The sequence below is a fragment of the Calonectris borealis genome, chromosome 6 (assembly GCF_964195595.1).
Source record: "Calonectris borealis chromosome 6, bCalBor7.hap1.2, whole genome shotgun sequence".
Classification (NCBI taxonomy): Eukaryota; Metazoa; Chordata; class Aves; order Procellariiformes; family Procellariidae; genus Calonectris; species Calonectris borealis.
Window position 1 is genome coordinate 11326341 of NC_134317.1, and position 12142 is coordinate 11338482.

General features: G+C 45.9%; 2 protein-coding genes across 2 annotated transcripts in view; one reads left to right on the forward strand and one right to left on the reverse strand.

Moving 5' to 3' along the window:
- Positions 1-12142, reverse strand: part of PARP9 (poly(ADP-ribose) polymerase family member 9) — a 542373-nt gene that overhangs the window by 196302 nt on the left and 333929 nt on the right. The gene's annotated exons all lie outside the window — the stretch shown is intronic.
- SNX4 (sorting nexin 4) overlaps positions 8857-12142 on the forward strand; it is a 35444-nt gene continuing 32158 nt past the window's right edge. Inside the window, 3 exon segments of the mRNA XM_075152811.1 lie at positions 8857-8919; positions 8921-9037; positions 10051-10166. Of these exon segments, the coding sequence (XP_075008912.1) occupies positions 8872-8919; positions 8921-9037; positions 10051-10166 (281 nt within the window). The 5' untranslated portion in view covers positions 8857-8871.

Here is a 12142-nt window from a genome sequence, read left to right on the forward strand (position 1 = left end):
CATGCCTTTTTCATCTGAATAAAACACAGAAGGTAACGCTTCAATATGCTGAGCTGCCATTAATTTGCTACTTTTTCCCCCCTTTTAGAAATTAACTCTATCTTTTAAGTAAGCTTCAATGGGCTATATTTTTAATAGGGATAATTGGAAGGTTTAGGGCAGCTTTTTCTGAAAGACCACATCAATATGAGCTTAGCCTAAAGTACGTGCTTTCGACCCATTAAAGCAGCAGGTTTTAAACATATACTTATATGTTTTCCTGAATCAGGGCCTAAAATAATAACATAGAGCATTTAAATAGCTGCTTTCTCTCCAAGATCTCAAACTGCTTTATAAAAACTTGTAAGAAATATTATCCCCACTTACAAAAGGGAAACTGTGAAACATAGCAGAAATCTGACTTGCCTTGGTTGTTAACGCAATCAATCAGTGGCAAAAGGAGGAGTAAAGTCCTCAAACTCTTGCCCTATGATGTACCCCAATCCTTCAGAATGTGTTAAAATAATGATAAATGTAATCGAGTGTGGCAGAGAAAGAGATGTTGTTATTACGTTTTTTTTCAGCCAAAATGCCTGTCCTAAGGTGAGGCTAATTTTTTATAGTTATTGATAAATACATCGATCACTTTTTAATGCATACACAGAATTCTAATTTGGTGAGCCTCCAGCTTTTTATTTATCCATTTTACAATTCATCTTTTACTTCATTATTCCATATGTGGTGGATACATGGTGTATCTGTATAAGCTTGTCTGTATGTGTGATCATTACTGACGAGAGTTTTGCTCCGTTGGACTTGAAGATCCTTTCTTTGTATGACTCTCTCCAATAAACTGCACCCGCTTGTTTTGTAAACTATTTCTAGATATTATTTTGTTAGGGAGTTAAATAATGGTATCTCTTTTCCCTTCTTCTGTATTTCAAAAGGAAAAAGGGGAGGTGTTAGATGAGGTAGAGACACAGCTGATAAATATAAAGCCTCTCTCCTGCGCCATGGCTACACCAGCATGCCTCTGCAGAGAGTCGCTTGGTCTGCTCCCACCTGCTTCAGGGTGCCCAGCTGCAAGGCAGCTTCGCCTGTCCTCCACGGGGAGATGGCCGTATGTCCCTGGGATAAGAGAGCAGAAAGCTATGTGGATGCCCTAAGGGCAGATACCAGCTGGGGTACACAGAGAACGTCTATCTGGAAGAATGAGTCTAGAAACCTTTGCCTGGCCAGGGGAGCTGCCTCTTGCTCACAGCCCCGGAGGACGTCGGCTCGAGTCCTAGGCAAGGTGCCACATTGCTCTCCCTCGCTTGGCTGTCTTTACATCAAACTGGGCGTCTTTCTATGTGCTATGTAGTATTAATCTGGAAGAGATGGGTTGGCCTGAGTTACAACAGCTGAGGTATGGCCTTCGAGGGCTAAGGACGAGCAAATGTTTAGCAAACTTTCAGAAAAACGTTATTTTCCAACACGCGGATTGAAACTGCTGTGTGCACAGTGGTTTCTTTGGGTGACCTGCCAACTCTCCTCTTTCTGATTCAGAGCATTTCAAAATGCCCGCAGATCGCTCAGGCTGCCGGTTGGATTTTCAGACGTGAGCCCTTCTGTTACAGGACAGCTGGATAAAGCTTGTGTTAGGAACGTCGCAGATTATTCACGATCCATGGGAGCCCTCTTTAAAATCAGGAAGAATCCCCCGCTGCCTATGAAACTCAGAGAGAAATAATGTCCCCAGCAGGAGCCCGGAGGGGCTTTAAACAACGGTGGACATTGACAAAACATGCTGTATGATTTGGAAGTGCAAGGGAAGCAAGGGATATTATTTTTTTAGCGGCAGAACCTGGGAAGGCAGCAGGAAGCCTGCACAACGTCCCTGCAGCCAGGGACCCCGAGCCGCGGGAACTGCGTTTTCCAAAAACCCAGGCAATCTCAAACAACTTCTGGGCCAAACCGAACCCTGTAAAATGCTTCGTCCTGTCTGCAGATTGATCTTAGGGGGAGATTTGGGGCCGGAGCTCACTGAAATGAGAGGAAAGGCAGTAGCTGTCCCATGCGATGGCATCTTTACAAGGCAGTTGGGTTTCTACAGGAAGCTCTGCAAGGGGAAGCTTTTGGGGAGCGATGTTTGTCCCGCTCTTCCTAAAGAGCTGTCCTTATTTCTAGACGGTGTTAGACCTGCTGCTTGGTAAAACATGGTGTCGTGCTGACATGGGCGAGGGTTTGCTGTCATAAACTGGCTGCTGGGCTCTGCAGGCTGCTTTCTGCACAGAGGGAACCTGGCTGTTCAGCCCTTGCTGCACGTAAGATTGCACAGAGCTGGATGTACCCTTCCATAACCTGCATTTTCGGTCCACTGAGCTGAGGCTATTGTAAGCAAATCTCATCTGCAGAATAGGAAGAACGTGAGGCTGGGAGCTTGTTTCTTTCCTAATGCTATGGCATGAGTCACCCCGGCTTGAGCAGGGAGCCACGCAGCACGTGCCCCACTGACTTGGGCTTTTCTCTGACCAACAGCTCTGTTCTGGAGCCCCTGCTTATTTCTCAGACCTTATCCAAGGAAAAAATGCAAACTAAAAATCCACCGAAGTTACTCAGGGAAAAGTGAGTAAGAACCCTGGGTTTTAGCCTGAAGTGTCTCAACTCACATTATAGAGCTTTGCTTCCACGAGAGAACACAGTGACCTTTGGAGTAAGACATTGGGGAGGAAGAAGAGATAAATGGTTATTTTTATTGTTGGCTTGTTTATGCCTTTTGGTGTAAATTCCCCTGCTCCTCTATTAGTGGTCTGGACAACCTCATAACTCAAGACACACTGAAGGCTGGATTTAGGCTGAGGAACGTAAGGTCTCTGCAGGGTGATTTTTAAGTTGCATTGTGGGAGCAGTTTTCCCAAAGTTCTCATTTAGGAGCTGGAAGATATTTGCTAGAGAAGTAAAATAAAACTTTGGCCACCTGAAACAATATAGCGTATATTTAAAAGACGGTTTCAAACAGTCTGGGTTTCCACTGTGAGAGGCAAGGCTCTGCAATCAATCAATCGATTGGAAGCTCCCAATATATGCCCTAAACACCCTTGTGCAGGGTAACATCACGATGGGCCAGACCCAGGTGAGTCAAACCTTTCATTCCTTCCAGGGGCAAAGACCACCTTCACGTGACAGGGGACGCGAAGGGAGAGAAAGGGAATGAGGGAACCACAAAGCCATGCCCCGGACAGTGCTAACGCAAGGGCCAAAACTCCTGAGCTTCTCTGGACCTCCTCCGTGCCCACTAGACCCCAGAGAACATAGCAGGGGCATTGGGTTTAAAACGACTGACTACAACAAAAGGTGTGGGGTTCACTTCTGCATCAGAAGATGTTCCCTTGGCCCTCTGGATTGCTTGCTCGTTACATGACTGGACTAATATCTGTGGCATCTGCTTCGTTCCTTTTAATCTGTTGATATCAGTAGTGATGTTGGGCTTCAGATAAGGTCCATGAGTGTTTCTGTTGTGAAGAGGATTTGTCTTATACTTCAAAGTACTGTATTACTCCCAAGTTGTCCTGGCAGTTAATTAAACCCGAAGAATTTCAGTGTCATCACTTCTGCATCTTAAAAGCACAGCCTTGGTTTCACCGTGCCATCAGCAACAGTTGCCTGAGAAGGACACGCACCCTGCACCGTGGATCCGATCCAGCCGACATCTCCATCCTGCATTCACAAGGATACTGGCTCCAGTCCTGAGAGGGTCGAATAAATCCAAACGCCATTGCCTGGTGGGCGCTGGCGTTCTCATTACCTTCCCGCTGTCACAGTTTCACAGTGTTTGGTATTTGCTTGAGCTCATGTACATGGTGCTATGGTTTGTGCTCCCTGCTATCACCTAAGGGAAAATACCATGACTTGACCTTTGGCATTTTCCATTCTCTTGCTGCGGCTTGTCCCAGCGATGGTGTGGTAACCTCTGATGATCAGATAGCACGAGGAGTGCAATCAAAGCCAGCAATGCATGCTGAGGGACACAGCTGTATCTCCTTCGGGCACAGGTGGCCTTGTCTGCATTGCCACAACCACTTCTCCTTAGCCCTGCCAACTTCCCCATGTTCCTGCATCTCAGCTAATGCTCGTTTTGGTGGCCATGCAGGATAAATGTGTTTTCTAAGTGATGCCTGACTTTTATTGGAGTCTTTCTGTTGTCCAATTGGCCTAATTTCTAATTTCTCTCAGACTGCGTGCAACAGGCTCCTTGACCAAAGCTGCGTCAGGATTAAGTAAAGGCCTCCTCATTTGCCCACCTCTACGATTTACAACGTTATTGAGTTGGGGTTTTTTTTCCTGTTCAGTTCTGTCCCAAATCTTCTTGCTTTCTCCCTATGAAGTTTTGAGTTTTTCTCCCTGCTCTCTTTTTGCTGCTTTTGAAGCCACTTTCAGTAATTTTTTTCATTCATACTATTGATGTGCTTGTGCAGATTCTTTCAAAAATGTGGATTAGTTTTGGCTTTCTAGTTTGTATGCATGGATCCAGTTCTGCAGTTGCTGAAATGGATGGGAACCACTGCTACCAATTTCAGTCGGAGCGGGACCAGGTGCTTTCTTTCCCCTCCTGAAAGAGACCCAGATCTCTTTTCTACTCTCTAGTTATCTTTCCATGAGTTTTTCTTTCCCTGAATAATTAACAAAATGTTGATTTTCTGCTGTTTAATGGCCATTTCACAGCCATTTAGATGACAGAAATATGTCTACGAGGAGCCTAGAAGAGGCTCTAGGCTCTATGTGAGGAGGGGATTTCCCGTTTATTCTTTTTGAACCTATTTCCCCCCTGCACCCTTCCATGCTGAAGCAGCTACTCATGCATTTTACCGACGGTTCCTTGTCATTCGTTCCTCTGCTGTGTTTTCTTAGGGAACCTCGGCAAGTGCTGTTTTCTGCTCCATCCATCATACCAGTGACAATACATGCAGACAGACGCCAGGGTCTTCAGTGAGGGTCAGCCTTTGAAGACCAAACGCACAAGCTGGCATCGCTTCGGCTGCCGGACGCCTTTGGTTAGCCAGCACCTTCGGGTCCGAGGGAATTAGCCTGCAGAGGGAGGCAGGAGCAGTTTGACAGCCTGACTCATGATCTTTGTATTATTATTACTGGTAGTGAGATTATGATAGGATCCAGGAGCCTGAACCACGGATCAGGAATGTGCTTTTGAAGGGAAACTCCTGGCCATCCCGCTTTGGCTTGCACTGCGAGGCAGCCTTACGGCAGGCACACACTAGATTTTTTTTTCAGCAGCAGCTAAACTGGAAGGTGCGAAGGGTGGTCAGTCCCCAGGAGCAGGCTACAGGCACCCTAAAAAATATCCCCTAAAATATGCGTGGTGTGGATGGTGGGTCCTCAGCTCCAGCTGCGTTGCTCCATGAATCTACTCGTGCTGTACCTCGCTGCTTGCGAGCACTGGCAGAGCCAGACACCGCACAGGCACGTAGATACGCGCCTCGTCAGCAGGAATATTGTCCGGTTAACTCTCTCTTCCCGAGGTTATTGAAAGGCCACGGGTGCTGGGGGATAGGTGCAAAGCACAGGCACTGGTTTAGCTGTTTTCATTTACGTTCGCAGTAGCAAAGTGATGGTTGTTGTTGGTGGTGGTTGTATTATCATTTAATTCTAATTACTTCTAAGGAATTTTAAATGAAGTTACTGAAAATTAGTGTTATGACAAAGGGGAAATTATCTGAAATATTTCCCATTAATATGGCATATATTTTTTGTTTAAGGTGTGTTATTTGCTAGAACAAAACAGGCTGTCAAAAGAACCGAGCAGGAAAGGTAGCACACATAACCTTACAAAAAGCGTCAGAGAGCTAGTTATAAGGTATATGCCTTGCTTAGCTTTCTTCAGTAAAAAACCAGTTTATCCAGAGTAAGAGTAGCATTAAAAAGAATGGACTTACAGAAAAAGATGGGGTCCCTGTTTGCCAGAGAGCGTGCGGGGAGTCAGGAGCACCTGAGAGGAGGGCAATGGGGCAGTCTGCTTCTACCCATACGGTGTCAGGGCTTACAGAAGGCATACAAAAACTTGCAAAAAAGAGCATCTGTGTTTGGTGAACTTGGGGTATTGCCTTCTCTTCTGTAAGATGTGTAACTCTGGTAAGGAAGTCAATAGTGCTTTGATGGGAAAAGGTTTTTGAAAAAATCTACCTCTCTGATGACAGTTTTAGACTCTGAAGGGACTTGTAGTTAGAAAGTTGAGTTGAGCTTGCCTTCTTATGGTTGAAGAACAAGCCGCGTGCTGCCTAGTGAAGATGCTGAAGAGCAGGAGAGTGTCCTGGTTAGAGTAACCTGCAGGAAATCAGACTCACGTCCTGAGAAGAGGGGGTTCAAAGAGAGCCTGACTGCACTCGTGGCTGTGTCTAGCTTGAGAGGGGAACACTAAAGCTTATTTTGACCAAAGTAGTGCAAGTCCTGAAAGCAGTACTGTGCTGGGACTGTTTTTCTGTGAGAAAATACTGTTAGCCCACTTTGCAGGCTGAGGTGGGGAAACGCGGCTTGGAAGAGCACTTTGTTGGAGTCTTCGGTGCTTCCTGAAGACCTCTTCATTGCACGCTAGTTTGTCAGGACATTTCACACTCTCCTGTAAAGCTCCCCAGGCTATAATGTACGTGAGGGCTACCCAGGCTGTTGGTCATCTTGATTTGGGCACTTCTATCGTTATCCTCCTCCTACACACATAGTGTTTTAAGTCTTCTCCACATCCCCTAGTAGTGTTAAGAAAATTCAAAGCTGAAAATACTTTTTGAAATGACTGCATGTTAGACCTGAAAAATATTACTGTACTTTATTGATAACGTTGTTTCCATAATAAAAATATTTAATACAAAGTATGATACCCTGTATGAGCTTCACATAAATATTTCCATTATATCACTGATACGGATCAGAAAAATTTCAGTATGCACATCCTGCAAATGCAAGTGTAATTGATACAAGGTATGTATCTTAATGTACATCTTGAGTAAACATAAGAAAACCATACCCTAATGGAAAACAGACTTTGTCTTACAACGTGCAATCATGCTTTTACATCTAAACTGGACTTTGGGTTTAGAAAACAAATCTTAAATCAGTCCTACTCAGAGGACAAATCACAGTTCACATACTTGTAAAAAACTTTTGTTCTAGGAAAGCCTTTTGTGGAAAGCTTGGGAAACTCCATCCAGCTACAGTGGTGGAGGGGTGGGAAAGGAAGGATTGAGGTATCAGTTCAAACAATCTGAGGAAAAAGTTGAATAAACATTGAAGACAACAGAATAGAAACCAGACGCCCAATATTCATTCATGGGGTCTTCAGAGGGGATTTTGAGATTTATTTTAATTGTTGTTGAAAGAAAAAGATTAATTTTTGGATGAAAAATGTATGCAAATACAGCTCTGGTCAACACTGAAAAAAAAGTTTCCTATTCAAAGCAGAAAAAAGCAAAGCAAAGAAACCCATAATATCAACTTTTCAATCCCCTGAGGTGGCCTTTAACCTGGGTTTGAAAAGGGCAGGAAAAGAAAAAAAGCTACATGAGAATAATAAAAAATGTAGTGCTTGAATCAAAGGATATGAATCTGGTCCCAAAACGGGAAATCACAAGGGAGTGATGTGATATGTAAACCAGAGAACGCTGGGACTGCTCCCGAGTATCCAAAATGATGTTTGGAGCACGAGGAATAAATAGGAAGAACATCTCCGTGCGGTTTGCTGGCCCCGCAAGGACTGCATGGGCACCACGGGGTCGTGAAGGAATAAACCCAAAGGCTGCAATAATGAAGGTATATATATATATATATCACACTATATACACATATATAGTGTGATATATTAACTGATGTTCAGTAGGAGCTGCGGGGCAGACTCGCTGAACGTGTCTCCAAAAAGACAGAACTGGAATCACAGGAAAGCACAGTAAGGGTTTGTTCCTGCTCAACGAGACGAAAAGAGGCAGCTGGGGCTTTTATTAAATAAACGACAGAGGCATCCCCAGAGCTCAGCTCGGGGCATTTTAACTACTCGGGTACCTCCTGGGGAAGCGTGGCGGGACGGGACGCACTTCGGTGTTAGCCGGCAGAGACGGCGGGCAGGAGAACACCGTTCTGGATGGCGTACCACCGCCGGGAGGGAGCTGATGGAGAAGGCAGGGCAGACGGGAGGGTAAGTAAAAGCAAACACAGCACGGCCCGCTCCTTCGCTGCCTGTAAAGGAGTGAGAGCGGGGAAATAATGGGCTGGTGGGCTTTAAAAAAATAACCCGAGCTGCCTAATGTTAACAAACATCCTGCGGGAAAGGTAATAGCTGCTGAAAGAGAGTCTATAAAGCAAAATGACAAGTTGTCCTGCCATGGAGGGAAGATAAGGTGCAGCATGGGTGCATCAGAAACTCTTCAGTGACCTGAGAGCTAAGAGAGGAACAACAACAAAAATAAATCTTAGAAATCTACATTTACAACTGTACGAGCGAGGATGGGCGCCCAGGGGCCGGCGGGCGGTCTGTCCCTCTCCCGGACAGGAGGCTCACCCTGCCTGGCTTCGGGCGAGCGGAGCCCTGTAACAACGAGGGTGTCGTTACCCCCCGTGTTCACGAAGAGGTGCTCACCGCCGGGTACCTAACCAGGCAATTTTGGGCAGAAAGGTGGGCAGGACGCCACAGCCGAGGAAGGGCTTAGCTCAAGACAATCGATGGGCATCGGCCGAGGCGGGCGGCAGCGGAGGGCCGGGGAAGGCCGAGGGCCGGCGGGGTCCGCCTCGCCTCAGCCCGCCTCGCCTCAGCCCCTCGGCGGGCCGCCTCACCCCGCGCCCCGGCGGCGGCTGTGGGCTGCGCCGGCCCCGGGCGGACACACACCCCCGCCCCGGCCGCTCTCTCTAGGACCTGCGATGAGTTTGCCCGCCGGAGCCGGCCTCAGCGCCTGCGCGGAGGGAGGCGGCCGAGCTCCTTATCCCCATGGAGAGCGCCGAGGCCGAGCCGAGCGATAGCCGCCCGGAGGAGGACGGCGCCGCGCCCTGCAGCGGCCTCCCGCCTCCGGAGCAGCCCGTAGCCACGGTGAGGGTGCGGGGGGTGGCGGCGGCGGCGGGGCGGTGTCCCCCCCGCGGGCCGCCGGCCTCGGCACGGCCTACTCCGCCGGGGCCGAGCACCGGGCTTTCCTGAGCGTGCTGCCCGGCCGCCGCGCCGCCGCCCGGGGCAGGGCGGGGAGGGGTGCGGGGCTCGGCCGGCGCGGGGAGGTCGGGGCCGGGCGGTAGCCTAGCGCTGCCCGCCGCGGCGGGATGGGGCTACAGGTGGGACGAGCCCCTGCCGGGGGGGAGCCTGGGCAGAGCTGTGCAGCCCGACCCTCTGGGCTGTGGGGTTCTCCTTCCAGCCCCATTATGGCCGGTGTCAGAGGGCTTTGTGCGCCGTCTGCGCTCGTCCCTAGTGCCAGATTATTATTTTTATTTACTATTATTTATTATCTTTTCAATTTGACTCCCCCTTCCCCTTAATTTCACAAAGAAATCCCCCTCCCTGCTCAATTCAGCTCTGTCTTTCCCGGGTGGGCGTGTGGTCCTGACTGACTTCTGCCCGCCAACGTGTAAAAGATAACGATACTCCTCTGAGAGGTAAAAGAAAAACATCTCGGTCCGGATGTATTCTGTTTCCTGTGAAAGGGGAGAGGGGGTTACGTGTGTCCCAGGTGTCCTGAGGAGGAATTCACCGGTAGTTGGGAAGTGTTTGGGTAGAAAGTGCAGGGGTTGGTTTGTTTGTTTTTAAAAAAGGTTACTTTGTTACCTGTAAGGAAAAATATTTCTTTTTTCTGTATCTTCCTGGCTCATGATGGCTTTTGGTATCCAAAGTTGTCTATTTGTTGACTGTGTTTTCTTTCCCCAAAAGCAGGTGTTCTCTTTTCATTTGCAAATGTGATACAGAGCGTGGGTATAAAACGAAGCCCTGCCAAAGCCTTTATCCTATAGAGACCTGTCTTATTTGAACAAATGTGGTGTGAGAGAAGGGGAGGCAGGGTTAGTCCCTCGTGCCTTGTGTGGCTAATGTTACATGAATCTTTATTTTCCTCCTCTAACAAGATGGAAGACTGTTTGGCAAAAAAAATGGAAATCACTGTTTCGGAAGCTGAAAAACGGACTGGGAGGAATGCCATGAACATGCAAGAAACATACACTGCTTACCTCATTGAGACAAGGTAGGTGATGAGAGCTCACTCTCAGGGTATGTGGATGTGCCATTCTAAACAGGTTCTCTCTCCTTCCCCCCAAAAAAATATTAAGGTACAGTAGATGAGAAGATTTAGTTTGTTTATGATTTGTTAGGTGATTATCAACCTACTCTGGAGGATCTTTTCCCATGAAAACTTGGCATCTGATCTCCAGTTCGGTATTAAAGCTGGTGTTGTGTAACTGTGTACTGTAATTCTTCATTTGGAGCTAGGTGGAAAAATCTGTGCTTGAAAGATGTTGCGTTAATATCGTGTCAACAACTGCTTGGTTATTTCTTTGACATGGGTTGGATAAATTTATATACATATATATGAGGTTGTATGTGCAGCTTGTATGTGAGAGAGGTTGTACATTGTGGTCTAAAGTAACAGTTAGGCTTGTTTGGGATCACAGGAAAATAAGGAAGTCTCATGACTTGTGTCATGTGGTCAAAATTTACTGTTCCACTAATATTTGAAGTGTTTTGCTTGATCTGATCACCACATACTCCTTGTAGGTGCTCTAAGGGTTAGGGTTAATTAACTGTTTCCTTTCTTCATACTAGCTTGAACTTTCAGTGGAGAACTTACTGCTTTCAATCTTCTTGTGTTCGCAAGATTAATACAAGTATGGTAAACACGCTTGGTACCACAAAGACAACTTGCAATTTTAAGTATTGAGTAGTGAACAAAGCTTTAAAATCTCTTCTAACTTACAGTTACTTCCCAAACAGTCACAGATGACTCCTATTACGCAGGATCATGTTACTCAGCTGAAGCAAGAATTTCAAAATTAGACTTTATTAGGAATTTTGTCTCTCTTCTTTATATGAACAGTTTTAACCTTTGGGCCTTGCCTCGGGAATGATCTGCTGTACAGATAAAACCTTCTGAAACAAAGCAGTTGCATTTTGCAAAGGCCCTGAAGAGTTCAAATTGTAATACTATCACATAAGTCTTCTAGTTACTAGTTAAAAGGCTTCTTAACTTTTTTAACTGATGAAGGGACACATCAGTCACACTAACTGCAGACCTCCTGGGTTACATTTACCATATTTTCCTAAACCTTAAGAATAAAATCCAAGATAGACATACATTATATTTTCCAAATATTGTAGCTGTTTCGCAGTTGCTCAGATGTTTAAAAAAATACTTTTACAGTGTATTGATATTAAAGATCACATCTTCCCACATAAGTTATGCTATTTTTCTTTTAATGATATTTCTGAAGGAAAAGAGAAGAAAATCGGAATCATTGGTGTCTAACTGTGATGTGAAGTGTACTCTGGGGGCATCTTCATGCAGCCCCAGAACATGCTGACTGCATCTCCTTTCCCAGTCATCCTTATATTACTTTAGACTCACTCCTGTTGGTCTTTCCCAGTGGTTCTTTCGTAGTGGCAAAACTCTATTTTGCTGCCCAGATTGCTTTCTCTCATTAAGATTTATTTTATTCTGTGGTCAGCAAATACCAAGACCAATTACATGTTTGTCACAGAACTATTGAAAATGTGGGTTTGTCACATCTCTAATAAAATAGGTTCTCTATTTCTTTTGCTGAGAAGGCAAAATTTCTTGCATAAATATAATTGCTGGCTATTAAATGTGCTTCCTGCTGAGCCTGTAGCTGTAGGTGGGCTTCACAGCAATTTGTCTGTGGGTAATAGGATATTTTGTAGCTGAAGAATAAAACTCGGTTTATAGTAATATAAAAGGAAGACCACTTAATAATAGTTGCATTACATTTATGTGGACTGGGGTTCTGCTGTTACTGCTATCTAGAATTTAATTTCAATTTGAATTGAGGACTTGCATGCATCTGGGTGAGTAAGAGACACAAGATGGATGCAATTGCAACCACTATTTGTTACAGAACAGGAGCCGAGTACCTAAACTTTTAACATGTTAGTTTCACTAGTGCTGATGCAACTGTTTTCAAAATGCAAGTGATGGTGTTGCTTTCT